General features: G+C 42.2%; 1 protein-coding gene across 9 annotated transcripts in view; it reads left to right on the top strand.

The window, feature by feature from the left end:
- The window catches only part of EPHB6 (EPH receptor B6), a 91,860-nt gene that overhangs the window by 62,097 nt on the left and 8,523 nt on the right, over nucleotides 1–21,240 (top strand). For 8 of the 9 annotated variants that reach the window (XM_083827668.1, XM_083827670.1, XM_083827675.1 and 5 more), the window contains 10 exons: nucleotides 6,415–6,539; nucleotides 7,414–7,576; nucleotides 8,413–8,527; nucleotides 11,393–11,448; nucleotides 11,562–11,681; nucleotides 12,091–12,338; nucleotides 13,231–13,446; nucleotides 19,301–19,450; nucleotides 19,600–19,793; nucleotides 20,965–21,120. In XM_083827668.1, coding sequence (XP_083683794.1) covers nucleotides 6,415–6,539; nucleotides 7,414–7,576; nucleotides 8,413–8,527; nucleotides 11,393–11,448; nucleotides 11,562–11,681; nucleotides 12,091–12,338; nucleotides 13,231–13,446; nucleotides 19,301–19,450; nucleotides 19,600–19,793; nucleotides 20,965–21,120 — 1,543 coding nt within the window. The remainder of the gene's footprint in view (nucleotides 1–6,414; nucleotides 6,540–7,413; nucleotides 7,577–8,412; nucleotides 8,528–11,392; nucleotides 11,449–11,561; nucleotides 11,682–12,090; nucleotides 12,339–13,230; nucleotides 13,447–19,300; nucleotides 19,451–19,599; nucleotides 19,794–20,964; nucleotides 21,121–21,240) is intronic. The other variant, XM_083827672.1, reaches the window with a different exon arrangement.

Below are 21,240 nucleotides of genomic sequence, written 5' to 3'. Positions count from 1 at the left end.
TTGGTGAACCGCATGCATGAAGCTAAAAAATAAGTGATGGTGATGACCTAGTTTCCTTTGATATTTGCAGAGCTCCAATTTGCTGCTCGTCAAAAAATCAGTTCTTCCATGGGCTTATTCTCTTTCTTGGTGCTTGCAAGCCCAACTATATGGCCTCTTTGGGTGACAGAAGAGGAAATGCTGTGGGAGCTTAGCACATCCTTTAAAGAAAACTTGGGTTGTATAACACCTCACTATGCTCAATAAGATTAGTTGGCAACAGGTTATATTGATCCAAATTGAGATCTCTTCCAGTCCACTTCCTAAATCAAGGGAAGACAGGTTTGTTGTTGTTTTGTTGTTGTTTTTCACAAAGGTCTTTGGAGATCTGAATCAATAGGCTCTTCTTGAGTAACGCTTGAGAAGCAGAAGAGGTATCCTTCTTTCCTTCACATTCCTTCCTTACCTCGTCTGCTGATGTAGAAAAATTCTTAGGCTTGCAGGCACATGTTGCTTGTCAAGGACATCAGCATTGTAAGGAACAGCAGAAACTTGCCAAACATTAGTAACTCAGAGAATGTAGCATTTTCATGGTGCTCTAAATATTTTAAATCCACCATTGTGTGCTACCAGGAAGAATATTGTCCTGACACGTAGGAGAGTTACAATTGACAGCCATGAAAAATAGAATCTGGGAGCTGTATTTACCCAATGGTTAGACTGTTTTATATCTTCCATTAGGTGTTATATGTGGTACTTGTGCAAGAATTTATCCATACATTTGCTATTTCATAAGTAGTAATGCTAAAATACAAAAAACAAACCAAAACCCAAAAAAAAACCACACAGTCATTTTCAGACTTCCTTAAAAATCTGATCTCAAAACAGGTTTGCTTTCAGTGAATAGTTGGTTCAATCAGGCCTTATGATTTCAGCTGTCAGTGGATTGTGTCATTAGGCACGAACCTTGCATGTCTCCATTTATAAACCCTATGTGAAAATAGCAAAATTAGTAGAAGTGATAAATCAACAAAGAACTGGATGCATGTGTATATGAAACAAGCTTTGAAACCAGTGTTCCGTTAACAAAATTGTTGATAGTTGGCATGCAAAGGAACATACTCTTGGCCCTTTGGTGGAAGCAGGTACAGGGTAGAATCATAGTATCATTTAGGTTCAAAAAGACCTCTAAGGTCATAAAGTCTAACTGTTAACCTAGCACTGACGAGTCTCCTAAAGCATGTCCCCATGCACCACATCTGCACATCTTTCAAATACCTCCAGGGATGGTGATCCAACCACTTGCCTGGGCAGCCTGTTCCAATACTTCACAACGGTTTCAGTGAAGATTTTTTCCTAATATCCAACCTAAACTTCCCCTCGTGCAACTTGAGGCCATTTCCTCCTTTCCTGTTGCTTGTTGCCTGGGAGAAGAGAGCAACCCCCAATCCAGTACAACCTCCTTTGAGGTAGTTGTTGAGAGCAATAAGGTCTCCCCTCAGCCTCCTTTTCTCTAGGCTAAATAACCCCAGTTCCCTCAGCCACTGTAGACTTGTTCTCTAGACCCTTCACCAGCTTTGTTGCCCTCCTTTGGATGCACTCCTGCACTTCAATGTCTTTCTTGTAGTGAGGGGCCCAAATCTAAACACAGTATTCGAGATGCAGTCTCACTGACTACAGGGGGACAATCACTTCTATAGTACTGCTGGCCACACTGTTTCTGATACAAGCAAGGACACTGTGGGCTTTCTTGGTCACCTGGGCACATTGCTGTCTCATATTCATCTGGCTGTTGACCAATATCCCAAGGTCCTTTTATGCCAGGCAACTTTCCAGCCGCTCTTCCCCAGGCCTGTAGCTTTGCATGGGATTGTTGTGACCCAAGTGCAGCAAAAAGCAGTTAGCCTTGTTGAACATCATACAGTTTGTCCTGGACCATTGATCCAGCCTATCTAGATCCCTCTGCAGAGCCTTCCTACCTTCAAGCAGCTCAACATTCTTGCCTAACTTGATGTCATCTGTAAACCTACTGAGGGTGTACTCGATCCCCTCATCCAGATCACTGACAAAGATATTGAAGTGAACTGGCCATGGTACTGAGCACTGGGGGAAAACACTTCTGTGACTGGCTGCCAACTGGATTTATTTCCATTCACCACAGCTTTTTGGGCCCAGCCACCCCGCTAAATTTTTACCCAGAGAACTGTATGCCCATCCAAGCCATAAGTAGCCAGTTTCTCCAAGAGAATGTTGTGGAAAACTGTCAAAAGCTTTACCAAGGTCGAGGTAAGCAACATCCACAGTCTTTCCCTCATCTACTAAGTGAGTCACCTTGTCACAGAAGGAAATCAGGTTAGTCAAGCAGGACCTGCCTTTCATAAACCCTTGCGGATTGGGTCTGGCTGTTCTGTATGTGCTATATGATGGTATCATAGAATCACAGAATGGCTAGGGTTGGAAGGGACCTTGAAGATCATCTAGTTCCAACCCCGCCTGCCATGGGCAGGAATGCCACCCACTAGATCTGTTTGGCCAAGGCCCATCCAGCCTGGCCTTGAACACCTTCAGGGATGGGGCATCCACGGCACCTCTGGGCAACCTGTTCAAGTGCCTCACCACCCTCTGAGTGAAGAATTTCCTGCTAACCTCTAATCTAAATCTCCCCTCTTTTAGTTTAAAACCATTTTCCCTTGTCCTGTCATTGTCTAACTGAGCAAAAACTCACTCTCCATCTTTTTTATTAGCTCCCTTTATGTACTGAAAAGGTGCAATGAAGTCACCATGGAGCTTTCTCTTTTCTGTAGGCTGAGCAGCCCCAGCTCTCTCAGCCTATCTTCATGAGAGGTGCTCCAGCCCTCTGATCATATTCACGGTCCTCCTCTGGACCCATTCTAACAGGTCAACATCCTTCATGTGCTGGGGACCCCACACCCCTCACATGGGCCCCACTTGGAGTACTTAGTACTTAGAGAGGGACAATCACCTCCCTCATCCAGCTGGCCACTTCTCTTTTGATGTAGCCCAGGATGCAGTTGGCCTTCTGGACTACAAGTATGCACTGCTGGCTCATGTCAAGCTTTTCATCCACCAGAATCCCCAAGTCCTTCTCTGCAGGATTGCTCTCAATGAGTTCTTCTCCCAATATAGGTGTAGTCTTAAGACACCAAACTTTGAACTTTGTATTTCCTAATTTGTCAACACTGGGAAAGGAACTTTATTAATAAACTTTTGACAGGAGATATGTACACATTCCACCTACCAGTGTGTTCACATTTCACATCACTTCAGTATTTATATGAGATTTTTCAAAGGAGAAATCAAGATATCTATTTACTTGAAATGGCAGGAGAGATCCCTGGTCAATGTTTAATAAATTTTGACCTGAAATAAGAGGCAAACCTGAGTATCAAAATCTGAACTGTTTCAGATAGGTGGATTACTGAATGTTTTTACTGGATTAGACCTTTGCCTTAAGAGGTACCTGCATATTAAGTATGTATCACTGAAATGACTATCTCCAATACGACATTAAGATGGCATTATCCTGGGGATACCTTGTAGTTGAAGAGTATTTTCATTCTCCAGAAAACCTCATGTGCAAGTGGCTTTAACATCTATTCATCTCCCTTCCTGCTCTGAAGATATATTTTTTTTCTTCTTTTTAGAAGAACAAACTACTTCAGGAAATGGCCTGCTATTAATTCGGTGTTCTGTACTTCTGGTATCATCGGAATGTGTGAATAATGCCTTTAGAGAACAATAAAATGAAAAGAAAACTACCCCAAATAGTGGCTGGATTGTTGCTCATTGTAATCTAATTTTAGCTCAGTGAACTAAAAATTGAATTTGAAATAATTTATCACATTATCTTCAATATTTTGTTTTCTTCTGTGTGAGTCAGCACAGGCAGCAGGAACAACCACAGGCTCATGGCTAAAATGCAAACTGTAGATTTATTTTCATTACCTCACCAACTGGGGGATCTCTGAAGCAACACACGGACACATGCACACATCTAGGGACACAGGCACTGCTAAGCTCAGTTCATGCTAGATCACCAGCCTGCTGTTTACACCTGTTTATCAAGGGTACGCACAGGAACAGTTTATACCACTGTGCTGTGATCCTCACTGTACTTCTTTGATCTTCTCTATACCAAGGCTGGGAGCTCAAGCGTGTCTGATAGGGCACCTCTGAGTCTACCAAACAGCTGTTAGCTAAATACATATGTGCTACTTGCCAAACACACAGAGCATAAACAGCAGTATGTACAATGTATGTGCTTTTCTACGTTACCACTACCTAGACTTTAAGCATTCCCAGCTGCAAGGTCACTTGATCATATTTACAATCCTCCTCACCAGTCTTCCATTCTGATCCCATCCTCCTTCCTAATCTTCCACTTTTAACCCATTCCTCCCAACACCTTCCTCTGATGTAATGAGTTTCAAATTAGTGATAAGTAATGGCAGTTCTGCAAACCTGAAAGTCTTGAGCTGAGCTTCAGACTTTTAGAACAGCCTACCAGAAGATTTCTAAAGTTAGTAGACACAAGCTCGTACTTGCCTTCTCATTTAGATTCATGCTTCCAAAGCCTTCTTTTATGTTTGATGACCAGATCCTTGCTTTGTACATAAAGGCGTGTTGGGTTTATGTGGCAAGGTTTTGGTAGCAGGGGGATGCAGGGGTGGACTCTGTGAGAAGAGTCCAGAAGCTGCCCCATGTTAGATAAGGCAGCACCGAACAGTTCTTTAAGAACTGCTCCATTACGGGTCCATACCATGGGGTCCATCTGTTGGGAGCAAACTGCTCCAGCACGGGTCCCCCACAGGCAGCAGCTCCCCCCAGACCCCCTGCTCCTGCATGGTCTCCTCTCCACGGGCTGCAGCTCCGGCCCAGGGCCTGCTCCTGCGGGGGCTCTCCATGGGCCGCAGCCTCCTCCAGGCCACATCCACCTGCTCCACCGGGGGCTCCTCCACGGGCTGCAGCGTGGAGATCTGCTCCGTGTGGGACCCATGGGCTGCAGGGGGACAGCCTGCTCCACCAGGGGCCTCTCCACAGGCCACAGGGGAACTTCAGCTGCAGCACCTGGAGCTCCTCCTGCCGTCCTTCTGCAGTGACCTTGGTGTCTGCAGGACTGTTTCTCACTCCTTACTCTCCCAGCTGCTGTTCCCCAGCAGTTTTTTTCCCTTTCTTAAATCTGCTCTCACAGAGGCACAAACATCACTTATTGGCTTAACTCTGGCCAGCAGCAGGTTTCTTTGGAGCCAGCTGAAACTGGCCATTACCTAGCATGGGGCAGCTTCTGGATTCTTCTCACAGAGGCTGCCCCTGCAGCCCCCCGCTACCAAAACCTTGCCACACAAACCCAATACAGATCAGTTTGGGAAGAACAGCATCTTGTGGGAGGGACCCCATGCTGGAGCAGGGGAAGAGAGTGACTGTGAAGGAGCGGCAGTTACGAAGCGTCATAGACTGACCACAGGCCCTGTTCTCTGCTCTGTTCCCCTTCGCCACTTGTGGGGTGGAGGTGGAAGAGGGTGGGTGGGGCGAAGGTGTTTTTAGTTTGTTTTTAGTTTCTCACTGCTCTAGCTTGTTAGTTAATAAATTACATTAATCTCCCTGTGCTGAGTCTGTTTTGGCCATGACGATAATTGTTGAGTGATCTCCCTGTCCTTATATCAACCGTTGAGCCCCTTCCATCATATTTTCTTCACCTTTCCCTTTGAGGAGGGGAAGTGAGAGAACCGTAGTGGTGGAGCTCAGTTGCCATGCTGAGTAAAACCAGCATAAAAGGGAAGTTGAATTTTCCCTACAATAATTAGTACCTGACACAGACTTTAAGCACTAAATATCCTAGTGGAATCAAGAAGTTTGACATCTCTATCTGTGTAGTATACCAAGCTGGCCTGTTCACTAAAACAGAAAATTACCATACTTTTTAAGACCAGACAGCAAAACTGTGTGTGAAGATCCACACATACACACTTAACAGTGACTCTGGCCCTGGAGCTGTTGGTTTCAGGCCATAGTGTTGATTTGAAGCCCATTCAGACTGGACTTCTGTGGCTTAATGAGTTGCAGGGATACCGAGAGTCTCAAATACAACAGTAGTTTTGCCATCTAGGTAACCGTCCTGCAGGAGATTGGCATGAGATTCAGGAATTAGTGTGAACTAGCCTTTAGATCAGGCTGTGAAGTTTAGATGCTTTCATTCTTTATAATCTGCAACTGAACTTTAGTATCTGTCTCTCAGTAGAGTAAAATTGTAGCTAGGTTTCTTCTGGTTAGGTTACAAAATATTTCATAATGCAAATTAAGGGAAATTGAAGGAGGGTTTGACCTAAGTTTTTAATTCATTATAATAAATATTCAACTACTGGTCCTTGTTAACCTTTTCCCTTTGCAATCTCTACTCTCTCTCTTTCATTCCAGTCCCCTCTGCAGTCCCTATGATGCATCAGGTGAGTCGTACTACCAGTAGCATCACACTGTCTTGGCCTCAGCCAGACCAGCCCAATGGGGTTATCCTGGATTATCAGCTACGCTATTTTGACAAGGTGAGAAGAGAGTGATGCAGTGCAGATTGTTATATAGCTGTTATGCAAAAGACAAAGGGGAAGCCTTTCTGGGAGATGAACCCTTGGATCAGACTGGATAAGGTGGATAAAATGCTTCAGTTATGAGGGAAGAACAAACTATATCAAGCACAGAAGTTCACAATATATTCTTAATTTAACATCTGTCCATCTGCATTTCCCAGCTTGGGACCATCTGGGGATGATGTTAAAAAGGGAGAAGACACCTGTAGCTAAGATAAAAAGCCGTAGCTGAAACAACAGAGTAAGTTTAGTACCACCTGATACAGGTAACAGTGGAAGGACATCAAGTTTCCAAATGTCTATATTGAAATTAGACTCACTGCAACATCCTGTGTTTTATTTGTGGAGGGAAATTCTGTGTCCCAATTTATGCCTGGATGAACATCTCCAAGAAATTTTGGGTGGAGGAATGCACTCCCATTTACTAAGTGGCAGACCTGAGTTACATGTTTATGTGCTGAAATTACAGGGTGACAAATATATAGTTGTTCTCCATTCACATCTTTCATGACTCCTAATTGATTTAAGGGAAAGAGGTCCATAGGACCATTAAGACAAGCTCCCATTCCCTATATCTGATCTGTCATATAAATATATGTGAATATATGACTATATAAATATATGAACCTAGGTATAAGGGAATGAAAAGTAGCAGTAAGAAGTAGAGAGTAGTGTGTGAGGAAGTCAGGTCTAGAATATCAAGTGGGGTTGGGATACTCTGTAACGGATTCAAAGAATATTGGATGCACATGCAAACTAGCATTCCCTGATGAGAAGAGCCAGCTGTATGGGCAAAAGTCTCACATTCCTTTTTGGTCACTGACATTCACAGGCAGAAGATGAGGATAATTCATTCACCTTGACTAGCGAAACTAACATGGCCACCATATTAAATCTGAGCCCAGGCAAGATCTATGCCTTCCAAGTACGAGCTAGAACAGCAGTGGGCTATGGTCCATACAGTGGAAAGATGTATTTTCAAACTCTAATGGGAGGTAAGTGTACTCAGATCTGCACATGCCCGTCTTTCACTAGTGTATAGTCACATATCCTCTGGGAGGACTGCTACCAGACATTACTACTCAACTTGTGTGCCTGTATATAGGAATTTGCATATACGAATTTGTTCTATCAAAGAAAGTTCATGGTGTCAGAGCATGTTGTTTACACTCCCTTAGCCACTGCTTCCATATTCCTCTGTCGTACTCCTTGTTCTCATATACCTCCGTGCCTCTGATCAGCAGGAGCAGAGTGTGTCAGTAGAACTCTCTTTAGGAGGGTATTACAGTGCGTAGCACTATATACTGCTCTAGTTTGGTCTCCAACTGTCACAGGACAACTTACAGATGAATGCTCTGAAAGTCTTAAGACAAGTAGTACACAGGACATATACACAGAACCTTACCATCTGTCTAAGAGTATCACCATCTATTCACACAGAGACCAACATACTGCCTTGTGATGCCCTTTGGTCTGTATCAAATGTACTTGTGTGTTATCTACAAGCTAAAATAATAGGGGCAATGGGATCAAAGCCCAGGTTTAGAACTGGATTATACTTAAATGGCTAGTCACATGTCAGTGGACAAGGAAAAGTGTTTTGAGATGGAGTACTAGCTTTTCAGAAATAGGAAGGAAAGCACTGGAGAAGCACAATTGCAGGGGCAGAGCAATAATCAAGACAAGCATTTGCTAAATTACCAGGACTAGCCTGGAAGGCAAAGGGCTGATAGGGTTGGAATTATGGGTGAGTCCTAGGTGAGCAGATGGGAAACTCTAATTGTTCCTGTCTTCTGCATTTGTGTGTGTATGTGTGTGTCTTCCTTCCTAGGGGAGCGCTCGGAGATGGTGCAGGACCGACTGCCACTTATTGTGGGCTCAGCGCTTGGTGGTCTAGCCTTCTTGGTAATTGCTGCCATTGCCATCCTTGCCATCATCTTCAAGAGGTGAATTCCTTGATTTTCTCATGTGCCAGTGCCTGCACCCTAGACAGTGGAACTTTCTTACCCTGGCTTCATAATCCATTCCCAAGGGAAACGGCCCAATCTACATTTATTCAGATGTCTTTGAGATGACATTTTCTAATTAAGGAAAATTCCTGCCCCATTGCTCCCCTGTCAGAAGCCTCTCCTTTGGTAAACCACTCATGTACTTACTTAGCTGAGATTTGTCTAGGTAGCACTAAGAACACAATGGAAGCTTTATAAAGCTGGTGATCAAAAGGTATTTAAATTCATCACTGTCAAGAAGTGACTGCAAATTACATTGTAATCAAGCAAGTGAAGAATGAAACGATGTGATGAAGGATTGGTAGAGTAAATATTTAGATTCATTAATTAAGAAGGTGCTGAGGAACTGCAAACTACTCTTTAACCAAGGACTGAGAGTCTGTAACTCATTTGCTGAAGAATAAAAGCTGTACATTTTACATGGTTCCATGGAACACAGGCTCATAAAATATGGGTTAAAGAAATCAAACACCACTTTCCATTTTGGAAAGAAAAAAAAAAAAGATAAGTCAATGTAGAGACAGTCTGTCACAATGAGAGAGTGGGGCAGAAATTTTAAAAACAGAGAAGTAAAGGTGGCTAGCAGAGCTATCTAGACACACAAAAGTAAACGATGGCTGAGGGGGTGGAGGGGGAAGAAAAGAAACAGTCATCACCTGCTTCTTGAATTTATTGAAGTTTGAACTTAATCCCCTGGACTGTCCGTAATGGATTTCTGTGTCTTTGGTCTACTTTGCACAAGTGGAACAAGGCCTCTGCACAAGTGGAACATTTTAGATTTGTCTGTTGAACTAAAGAAAGTTAGCTTTGCTAACTTTTGCAATCACTTTGCTTTAGAAAGTGACATTTAGTTTTAGTCATTTCTTTTTTTGTTCTCTTCTTTTTTTCTTTTTTTTTTTTTTTTATAAATTTGTTTTCTCCATTTGTGTGTATTTATACTTTTAATATTTTTCTTTCTGGAAAGAAGAAAATTACCAAACATTGTTATATTTGCACTGTTGCCTCCTTTTGTAGCTTTGAGCTGTTAAAATACAATTTCTTACAGCTGGGAATGTGATATTATGTGCACAACTCAATAAAGCATACGTTTTTCTAAAAAAATGATGCAAACCCAGAGTAAATTAGTATTACCAAATCTGTGTTGGGGAACAACATTAATAGGTTTCTGTAAATGTATATACATAAATAAGAAATGTCATAAAAATAGTTTAATTTATACACAAAGGATCATGTAATACTGATTCAGAAAAAGTAGATATATCAAATTTCTATTTAAAATTTGTCTTTGATAAGAAAAGGAAGTTTGATGATGTAGGAAATGAAGTCCACATGAAATGTGCTCTTTAAAAGACAGAAAATATATGTGGAAACAAATACAATAAATTGGTTTTGGTGCATATTGTCCAGCTAATACACAATGTGAAACACCTATTTTAGCTAATTGTTTTATTTTGTTTTTATGATACCAAACCATTAACATGTCAGGTGACCTATAAAAAACTGAATGTAGACCTTACTATCAAGAGGAATAGCACAGTTACAGCTTGTAGGTATGGGTCCCCAGTAAAGCCAATTTCTTTCAACAACAGAAAGAACAAACTTTGAAGGTAGAAATATCTGTGATTTTGGAATTTTAGCAGAATTTTAAGAAATAAGTTCCATAAGTATGAATAATACACAACTTCCTGACAGAATGATAGAATTAGATCTCTTAGTAAAGACAGGTAACATTACGTTTCATGAAGTTCTGACTTCAGATGCTAATTGAATCAGATTGAAGGTCTTGTGCTGAAATGATAAAGTATATGAATGGGCAAGAATTCTTGTATACAGCAGGAATACTATAGGAAACCAGGGTTTGATTTACAATGAATTATATATATCAATGGCATAATTATATCAACGGTATAATTAACATGATTTAGAAAAGATTGTAAACTAGCGTGAATTGTACATCTTCAGGGAGAAAAAAAGCTGCTTATAAATATTGTTGCGAACAAAGGAAGTGACTGAAAAAATAGACGATATTAAGAGCAAACGAAGAATAAGATGGAAGTTGGAAAACATCTAGATTGTGTGGGAAAAAATGACTTGAATAGCACATATTTAAAGGGATAGCAAAATTTGAGAAGTGCCAATGCTGAGAATCACCTATGATTACTGTAATTTAGATGCTTATTTGCAATAAATATTACAGCAATAAAGACGGTACCTATTCTGAGCTGCTTGTGTATAGATCACAGAACAGATTTTTGTCCATCTGGTTTTGTGTGGTTGGTTTTGGGTACCATAATGAAAAGAATAGTCAAAGTAAATGCTGTTAGGAGAGAAAGAAGAGAAATAAAGAAGTAATCTTGTGGGGTGGAATTTATATACTTTATGCAGTTGTCATTTGAATACATGGTTCTTAGAATGTTTTTGAAGAACTTAAAAGACATCATAGGAAATAGTTTCTATTAGTATTGAAAAGAATAATTTGTAGTAATTAAATGAAATTAAAATACAAATTTATCCTGAATACCAAGAAGACTTCCAAGACATTAACATTAAACTGCAATTTTCTTTTTCAGGATAGTGCTGAATTCCATATCATTTGTCATGTCTAAAGTGGTGTTGCACACATTAGTGTAAAAACTACCAGATAGAAAACAAGCTAGCACTGGTTACCAAGATATGGGCAGGATTTTAACACTTATATCGCTGAATTCAAAGATTCTCTGAGTCTTGCACTGAGAAACCTACCCTGACATCCTTGGGGAGACTTGCATGCATTTTGACATTCCTTTCTTTTATGTCCTGCAGTAAAAGGCGGGAGACTCCATATACAGACCGCTTGCAGCAGTATATCAGTACACGAGGTAAGTGTTCTTGAGCAACAGATGCCAAAGACCTATCTCTTCAGGAGTCGCTGGCACCCATTTCTCTCAGGGGTTGATTCTGGTGATGTTTTGGGCTGTCTCCTCTACTGCAGGACTTGGAGTAAAATACTACATTGATCCTTCAACCTACGAGGATCCCAATGAAGCTATTCGAGAGTTTGCCAAGGAGATTGATGTGTCCTTCATCAAGATTGAGGAGGTCATTGGATCAGGTAGTGTGAACATCTTCAGATTTTGAAGCACCTTCTTGCCTACCTTGACACCTGACACATTACTGTCCTGAAGTGGACCCAACCATGACATGTCAAGTCTCTCAGGATAGCTAATGTTCATTTTGGCAAAATTCATCTTAACCTACTTAAACGCAGATGCTGTCTCCAAACCAAATTTAAAAACACCCTTCGAAGACCCATTTGAATTCCTCATTTTGAACCTTGAACCTGAACCTGACCAGACTGAATTCAGAGCCTTTATTGAGAACTTTACCTTGACCGAAATGGTCCTGGTAACTATATTTCCAAGCAGTGCTTGGAGTCTTCCATACTAGAATGTTTTAGTGCAATTGACTAAACATTTTGCTGTGTTTCCGTACTTGAGGTGTGTTTCTTCCCTCCCTGACAGGAGAGTTTGGAGAGGTGTGCTTTGGGCGCCTAAAACACCCAGGGAAACGTGAATGCACAGTAGCTATTAAAACATTGAAGTCAGGTTATACAGATGAACAGCGGCGAGAGTTCCTGAGTGAGGCCAGCATCATGGGGCAATTTGAGCATCCCAACGTCATCCGTCTGGAGGGTGTGGTCACCAAGAGCCGACCAGTCATGATTGTTACAGAGTTCATGGATAATGGATCACTGGATTCCTTCCTCAGGGTACAACAACCAGATTCCCCCACAACTGTTACCTCTTCACCTTGCAGTGTGCCATCCTTGATTCTGATAGGATTGCCTGCCCTTCCTCTTCCCCCATCACTACAAGTTCTCAGTTGCCCTCTGCAGGTGCAATAGAAATAAAAGCAAATTACCAGGCTAAGTGGTTTTGGACCGACATGATGAAAATATTCCAAAAGCTCACCCACCATATAAGATCTCTGCATTATTTTTGACCTTTCAAACTCATTGATATTAAATTGTTTATCTTTGTACATGGACTTCTAGTTCCTATGTGCATACTCCAGAATTTGTCTACTATTCAGGCTTAATTCCACTGAATGTTTTCAAGTGACTTCAAGTAATTAAACTTGTCATTATTTTTGGACTCAGAGTCTCCAGTGTTTTTTCTAATAATGAAACAAAAATACAGACATTTCTGTAGTATAGATGCTTCACTTCTTTCTTTATTGATTCAGATGTTAATTCAACCCAACTACTTTGGCAGGTGCATTTTGAAGAGCACATGAACTCATTGTATAAAAAATAGAACTCATTGTAAAGATCTCAAAAAAGTAAGAACAGATTTGTCTGCTCCCCTTCATTTAGCCATCTTAGTAGTTAATGAGAGACTAGACATAAGATGCTAAAGGAGGATATGTCTACAATATGATATCTGTCTTCAGAAGTAGATCACCAATGCCTGACTTTGAGATTCATTGCCTTAAGGCCATTTTCATTCCTTGTTTGCTGTTCTTGAACCTTTAGAGTCTGTCTGAAGATGTATGTTCTCTAACTTCATAAATCCACCTTATTAATGTGCTTTTTGTTAGTCTTCCCTGTTGGTTTCATTTCCTGTGGTCATAAAAGCCTGTGTTTACCTCTTCGCTTTCAGCAAAAGGAGGGACAGTTCAGCGTGTTACAGCTGGTGGGAATGCTACGAGGGATTGCAGCTGGCATGCGCTACCTTTCAGACATGAACTATGTGCATCGTGACCTGGCAGCACGTAACATCTTAGTCAACAGTAACCTCGTGTGCAAGGTTTCAGACTTTGGTTTGTCCCGCTTTTTGGAGGATGATGCTTCAAATCCTACCTATACTGGAGCTCTGGTGAGTTTCTACTGTGGAGTGAGTTACTGCATTGCTGTCATCTATAAATTTGTTCTGTGTTCCTCCTTGATTTGGTGCACCCTAGTTAGTCCATCTTGAGACCAGAGAGACCAGTGGGATGCAGCCTTCTACTTTATGGGCTGTCTATTGCAAACCATCAGAGAACTGTAACTGAGTATCTGATCCACTCTGCCATGTGAAATAGAATCATAGAATCATAGAATGGCTTGCGTTGGAAGGGACCTCAAAGACAATCTAAATCCAACCCCTCTGCCATAGACAGGGATGCTACCCAGTAGATGTGGTTGGCCAAGGCCCCATCCATTCAAGCCTGGCCTTGAACACCTCCAGGGATGGGGCATCCATAACTTCTCTTGGCAACCTGTTCCAGTGCCTCACTACCCTTACAGTGAAGAATTTCTTCCTATGGTCTAGTCTAAATCTGTCCTCTTATTTTAGGATCATTTCCACTTGTCCTATCATTATCTAATTGAGCAAAAACTCACTCTCCATCTTTTTATAAGACCCCTTTAAGTATTGAAAGGTTGCAGTGAGGTCTCCCTGGAGTCTTCTCTTCTCCAGGCTGAACATCCCCAGCTCTCTCAGCCTTTCTTCACTGGAGAGGTGCTCCAGTCCTCTGATCATCTTTGTAGCCCTCCTCTGGACTCGCTCTAACAGGTCCATATCTTTCTTGTGCTGGGGGCCCCAGGCCTGGACACAGTACTCCAGGTGGGGCTTCACGAGGGCAGAGTAGAGGGAGACAATCACCTCCCTAAACTTGCTGGTCACACCTCTTTTGATGCAGCCCAGGATGCAGGTGGCCTTCTGGGATGCAAGCATGGAGTATCAGTGCAGTTCTTTATGGAATGATGGTGAATAGGACAAACTACATAAACTGGTTATCTTTTCCCTTTTATTGGCTTCTTACAGGAAGTTAAAAGGACTGAAGGAGAGATTGAAGTCTGTGCTACCACCTTTTGAGGAAAGAGGGCTTTGGTTTTTGTCCTGTAGAAAAGACAACCAGTGTAAATATGTATGGGCTTACTATAAACCATCAAATGAACTTATTGCCTATGAAATTAAGGTGCCTGTTATACATACTACAAAAGTGGGAGGCAGATGAGGGAGAGTAACAGGTGGGTTGAAACTACCATTTAATATACAGGGGATGAAGAAGAATTCAGTCACTGAAAGGAGAGACACGTTTTAGATGTGCATGTTTTGAAGAACTAACACTTCAGTCATATTTCATCTATCAGGTAATAACTGCAAGTCAGTAAGGTTGGGATAGAAAGAAGAAAGACTTAATGAAAACCTACTCAGTTTGTCTGTTGTTGGAGTTGCAGGTTTTGATTGTTTACATTATGAGTTATGGTCGTAGTGGACTCCCTCTTGAGGGGAAATGATGCACCCATCTGCAGACAGGATAATGTTTTCGGAGAATTTTTCTGCCTTCCCAGCGATCAGGGAGGTCCCTAGAGTACTGAAGAACTTAGTACAGCCTTCAGAGTATTACCCACTCCTGCTCTTTCATGTAGGTATCATCGTATCGATGGTGCCTCAAGAAGTTTCAGGTCAATCGATAGGGGAAGAATACTAAAGGATGCAGGTGCTCAGGTAATGTTTTTCTCTATCCTCCTAGTAAAGTGAAAGACATTGGAAGGAACAAGCAAGCTCAGGATATCAACATCTGGCTCCAACACTGGTGCCTTTGCTAGAATTCTAATTTTTTTGTAACCACGGCAGATTCTCCAAGACACAATGTCTGCTGGGGCCTGACAGGATCCATCTATCTAGATGCGAAAATGTTTATTTGCCTGTAAGCTAGCTGTACTTATTGAGGGGGCTTCAAATTGGATTGATGGGGGAAAGCTATACTGCCAGGAATGCTGTAGGCAAGTCATGGGATGGCACAGTTAATGGGAGAATTTATGCCTGTCCAGAGAGCACTGCGGGTTTGGGAGCCCATCTGAAATGCCTGTACATCAATGCATGTAGAACAAAGAGAACTCTTTGAAAGAGAAATGAGAAACAAACAGGAGGAACTTGAAACTTCAGTCTGTTCCCAGATCTCCAATGTCATTGGTAATAGTGACACTTGGTGGAAGGAGTCCCCTTACTGGAGTACTGAGACAGAGGGCTATAATCTGTTTAGGAGAGATAGGCAGGGCAGATGAGGTAGAGGAGTTGCAGTGTACGTAAGGGAGAGGTCTGATAGTACAGTCCTTTTAGTTAGGAATGATGTGGTCGAAAGCCTCTGGGTTAGGGTAAGGGGCATGGACAATAAAGCAGATGTTATGACAGGTTTCTGTTGTAGTTCACCCAGTCAGGATGATATAACTGATGAGTAATTTTATAGGCAATTAAAGAAATCTCTGGATCAGTAGGTATTGTCCTTATGAACCTTGTCCAAATATTTGATGAAGTGAGGAAAATGGTCAGTAAAGTTGTTACCCTTGGTTTTAAGTGAGAAAATTTCAAACTGCTCAGGGAGTTAGTTAGCAGGGTCTCCTAGGAATCTGCTTTTGAGGGCTTAGAGGTCCACAAGAGCTGGGTACTTCTTAAGAACCACCTTTTAAAAGCACAGGAGCGGGCAATCCCAATGAGTTGTAAGTCAAGTAAGCAGAGCAGAAGACCTGCTTGACTGAACAAGGAACTTCTTTTGGAACTCAAGCAGAAAAAGAAAGTGTATGATCTCTCAAAGCAAGGTCAGGCCACACAGGAAGATTACAGAGCAGCAGTTTGCATTTGCAGGAAGAAAACATGAAAGGGAAAAGCTCAACCAGAGTTGAAACTGGACAGTGATATTTCAGATAATAAAAAAGTCCTTTTTCATGTATGTTAATAGCAAGAGGATGTCTAATGAAAATATTGGACTATTACTGGATGAAGCTAGTAACTTAACAAGCAAGGATCACAAAACAAGTGATGCACAAAGCGATAGCTCACCACCTACTGACTGATGTCTAGCCAGACCTCATGGAGCAGTGGTCTTCCCCCCATGGCCAAGTCCCTCCCTTTTTATTTTTCAGCATGATGTCATATGGTACAGAATAGCCCTTTGGCCAGATTGGGCTAGCTGTCCTGATTCTGTCCCCTCCCAGCTTCTTGTGCACCCCCAGCCTCCTTGCTGGCAGGGCAGTATGAGAAACTGAGAAGCCCTTGACTGAGTGTAAGCACTGCTCAGCAACAACTAAACATCAGTGTGTGATCAACATTATTCTCATTGTAAATCCAAAACATACCAACTACTAGGAAGAAAATTAACTCTATCCCAGCTGAAAACAGGACAACCATGACTGGGGAAGCAGCAACTTTCCATTTGTTAACACCAAAATTATAAGGAACCAGTTGTATCAGTTGAATGTTTCTAAGTCTACTGGGCCTGCTGGGATTCATCCTGGAGTACTGAGGGGCTTAGCAGATGTTATAGCAGGACCCCTCTCAATTATCTACCAAAAATGCTGGGAATCTGAGAGGGTCCTTGCTGCCTGGAAACTAGCCAACGTTATCCCATTTTACAAGAAAGGCATGAAAGAAAACCCTGAAAATTACAGAACTGTTAGTTTAATTTCAGTACCTGGGAAAATTATGGAGAAAATTATCCTGCGCTCCAATGAGACACTTAAAGAATAAGGCAATCATCAAGCCCAGCCAACGCGGGTTCATGAAAGGAAAGTCCTTTCTTACTAATCTGATCTCCTTCTGTGATAAGATCAGCTGCTTAGCAGATGAAGGGAAGGCAGCAGTTGTAGTTTTTCTGGATTTTAGTAAGGCTTTTGATACTGCCCTTCACAGTACCCTTCTGGACAAGTTGTTCAATTGAGAGATGAACTAGTACATAGTATGTTGGGTGAAGAGCTGGCTTAACAGTAGGGCTCAAATGTCTGCAGTGAATGGAATTATATCTGGCTGGCAGCCAGTCACTAGAACTGTTCCCCAAGGCTCAATCTTGGGGCCAGTTATGTTCAGTATTTTTATCAATGATCTCAATGCAGGAGCTGAATGCATCCTTATTAAAACTGCTGACAATATTAAACTTGTACGTGCTGTGGACTCTCTTGAGGGACAAGAAGCTTTGCAGAGGGATCTAGATGGAATGGAGCATTGGACCATCACAATACTATGAGAAGATGCTATAAGAATGCTATAAGAAGGGAGATTCTTGTCAAATTGACAAGAATAAATGCCAGATACTGCACTTGGGACTGAGTAATGCCAGACATAAGCACAGCCTGGGAGAGGAGTGGCTGGAGAGAATCTCTCAAGAAAGGGATGTGGGGGTGCTGGTTGACAGTTGGCTCAATATGAGCCAGCAGTATACCCTGGCAGCCAAGAGGGCAAACTATTCTGGGTTGCATTACATACAGCATAGCCAGCCAGTCAAAAGATGTGATATCCTGTGATTATTATGTGAGGGCCACAAGGGTCAAGGGGCTAGAGTACCTCTCCTACGAAGAAAGGCTGAGAGAGCTGGGGCTGTTCAGCCTACAGAAAAGAGAAGACTTTGGGGTGACCTCATTGCAACCTTTCAGTACTTGAAGGGGACTTATAAAAAAGATGGAGAGCAACTCTGCTCGATCGGATATTGACAGGACAGGGGGTAAAAGCTTTAAACTAAAAGAAGGGAGATTTAGATTAGAGGTTGGGAGGAAATTCTTCGCTCAGAGGGTGATGAGGCACTGGAACAAGTTGCCAAGAGAAGTTGTGGCTGCCCATCCCTGGAGGTGTTCAAGGCCAGGCTGAATGAGGCCTTGGCCAACCAGATCTAGTGGGTGGCACCCCTGCCTATGGCAGGGCGGTTGGAACTAGATGGTCCTTGAGGTCCCTTCCAACCCAAGCCATTCTATGATTCTGTGGTATGATTATCTCACCACATATAGCATTGGTCTGGCCTCAGTTGGAATATTGTATGCAGTTCTCGGTTCCACAATTTTAAAAGAATGTTAAGATACTTGAATGCATCCAGAGGATGGCAACAAAACAGATCAAAGCTCTGGAAGGCATGTCCTATGAAGGGTGGCTGAGGACATTTGGTTTGTCTAGTTTGGAGAAAAGAAGTCTAAGAGGTGATCTCATTGCTTTTTACAACTTCCTGAGGAGGGGTGGTAGGGTGGTGCTCATCGTTTCTTCCTGGTATCTAGTGACAAAACGTGTGGCAATGGCTCAAAGCTCTGTCAGGAGAGGTTCGGACTAGACATTAGGAAAAACTTCTTTACCAAGAGAGTAGTTAGACACTGGAACAGAATTCCTAAGAAGGTGTTTGATGCACCGTGACTGTCAGTGTTCAAGAGGCATTTGGATAATGCTCTTAATGATACGCTTTAACTTTGGATTAGCCCTGAAATAGTCTGATAATTGGACTTGATCTTTGTAGGTTCCTTCCAGCTGAACTGTTCAATTCTATTCTATTCTGTTCTGTTCTGTTCTGTTTTATTTTACATGGTTTTAGATTTCCAAATTGTTGAGACTTTCAGGAGGATTTGACTATCTGCCACTTCTCTAATGCTGCCAAGAAGAGCTATAAGAGTCAAATTCCACTACACTAAGGATTTGTAGTTGTCAGGGGGCATGATTCTGTTGTTTGTTTTGGTTAGTTGGTTGGTTGTGGTTTTTTTGTGTTTTTTGTTTGCTTGTTTGTTTGTTTTTCATTTTCATGTATAGGTAGAAAAAGGTAGAAACCTTTGGCATAGTTTAAATTTAAACTATCAATTTCTACAAGGCAACATTACTGAACTGACACATCGTTTCAGAGTTGTGTCGTGCTACTGGCCTCTGACCAGGTCAGTGATGTCATTTCCCCCAGTAGTTCTTATCTCACCAATATTCTGGTTACTCCCTGACTACTTTCTAGGGCTGCAAAATCCCCATCCGTTGGACTGCCCCTGAAGCTGTCCAGTATCGCAAGTTCACCTCCTCCAGTGATGTCTGGAGCTATGGCATTGTCATGTGGGAAGTGATGTCCTATGGTGAGAGACCTTACTGGGACATGTCCAATCAGGATGTAAGTTTGGGAAATGGTGGGAATGCGCATCTACCTTTCTGCTCTGTTTCAATTCGAGTAAAAGAAAGTCATACACTGCCAAGTGACTGAAGCTTGTTTGTCTTTTATTTTCCCAACTGTGATAAAACCTAGTTCTTCTTTTCCTGCAGGTAATTAATGCTATTGACCAGGACTATCGCCTGCCACCACCTCCGGACTGCCCAACTGTTTTGCACCTGCTGATGCTTGACTGCTGGCAGAAGGAGCGGGTCCAGAGACCCAAATTTGAGCAAATAGTTAGTGCCCTAGATAAAATGATCCGCAAGCCATCTGCTCTCAAAGCTACTGGCACTGGGAGCAGTAGGTGAGATGACGATTTAGTGCAAAATAATACAGCTGGTCTCTGGGTAGGCATCACAAGGAAAGGAAGGCAGTGAATCAGACATTTTTCCAACCCTTTCTTCTGAGACTGAGATCGATTAAGAAAGGAAAATTTGGGGGAGATGGTTGGAAGAACTGTATATCCTGATTCACTTAGTGGGTGATGAGGATGAATTAGGAGTTGTAAGTGCTGAATGTGAAGGAAGAGAAAGATCTTGATATGGTGAGGGAACTTTGGGGATGGAGGGGATGAATGATTGCACAAAACTCTGTGATCACAAGAGGTGATGAAGGAAGAGAAGACCTTAGATTGTGGAGAAAAGAAATTCTGTAGCTAAAACTAATGAAAACTGCAGCTTGCATCCCACATTTTCCCATCTGCATTTTGCAGCCTGATGGAGGCAGGAGAAGGCAAAGGAGAAGTCTTGGGGCGGAGGTGTAAATGGAGCCAAGATTATAGAGCTGTTGGACTGATGATGGAATTAATCCTGGTGGCCTGGAGAACTTCTGCCATGGCTGTAAATCTTGGCCCACTGCAATACACTCTACATCTGAGGGCGAGGGGAAGTGTGTGGTAATGCCCAGTTTACTAGAAACTGCACAGAAAAAGAGTTATGAGTTGCTTTGGGGCAGATTCAGATGCCAAGAAAAGTAGAAAATGCTAGTGATTTATTTGGCTTTCTACTGCTCTGTTCTACCTGGTTTGTGTTGGAGCCCAAATGACACACTGTCTCCTAGGTTACCTTCAGAGCCAAAGAGCACATTCTGAAGATAGGTAGCTAGTCACAGAGCTAAATGTACAGGGTCTCATCTTTGTGCCTTGGAAATCTCCTCACTGCAACTCTTAACCTAGATGATAGGTCTAGACCCAGGAAGTGTGGAAAGATCTGGTGCAAGAAGTGTTCATGCCAGAGAGAGTATAAAATGGGAAGGAAAGATCAATTGCTTAAGTTGGATGGATTGTTTTTAGACAGAATAGGGAAGACAGATAATCTAGAAACATCCCATCGAGGTTGGACTTTAGGAATCAGGTCATGAAGAACAAATATAATTGTTTTGCTCCATTGTATGGTGTCCCTCTCATAACTCTGACCTTACAAGTGTTGTCAAGTGATGTCGGTAACTGGGGTTTTTAGAACCTGCCTCTTTTGCAGACCATCTCAGCCTCTCCTGAGCAACTCCCCTCCAGATTTCCTTTCACTCAGCAATGCCCATGAGTGGTTGGATGCCATCAAGATGGGTCGTTACAAGGAAAATTTTGACCAGGCTGGTCTGATTACATTCGATGTCATATCACGCATGACTCTGGAGTAAGTATAGAGGCAGAAAGCAGGAGATACTATGTGGAAAGTGAGAGATATGGAATAAGGGCTATATGAAAATACATATGCATAATAAAAGGACAGAGAATCCAGAGAAAAGTAGCTACT

This window comes from Anser anser, assembly GCF_964211835.1.
Source record: "Anser anser genome assembly, chromosome: 1".
NCBI classification, from domain to species: Eukaryota; Metazoa; Chordata; class Aves; order Anseriformes; family Anatidae; genus Anser; species Anser anser.
This window is presented reverse-complemented; position numbering and strand designations above follow the sequence as displayed.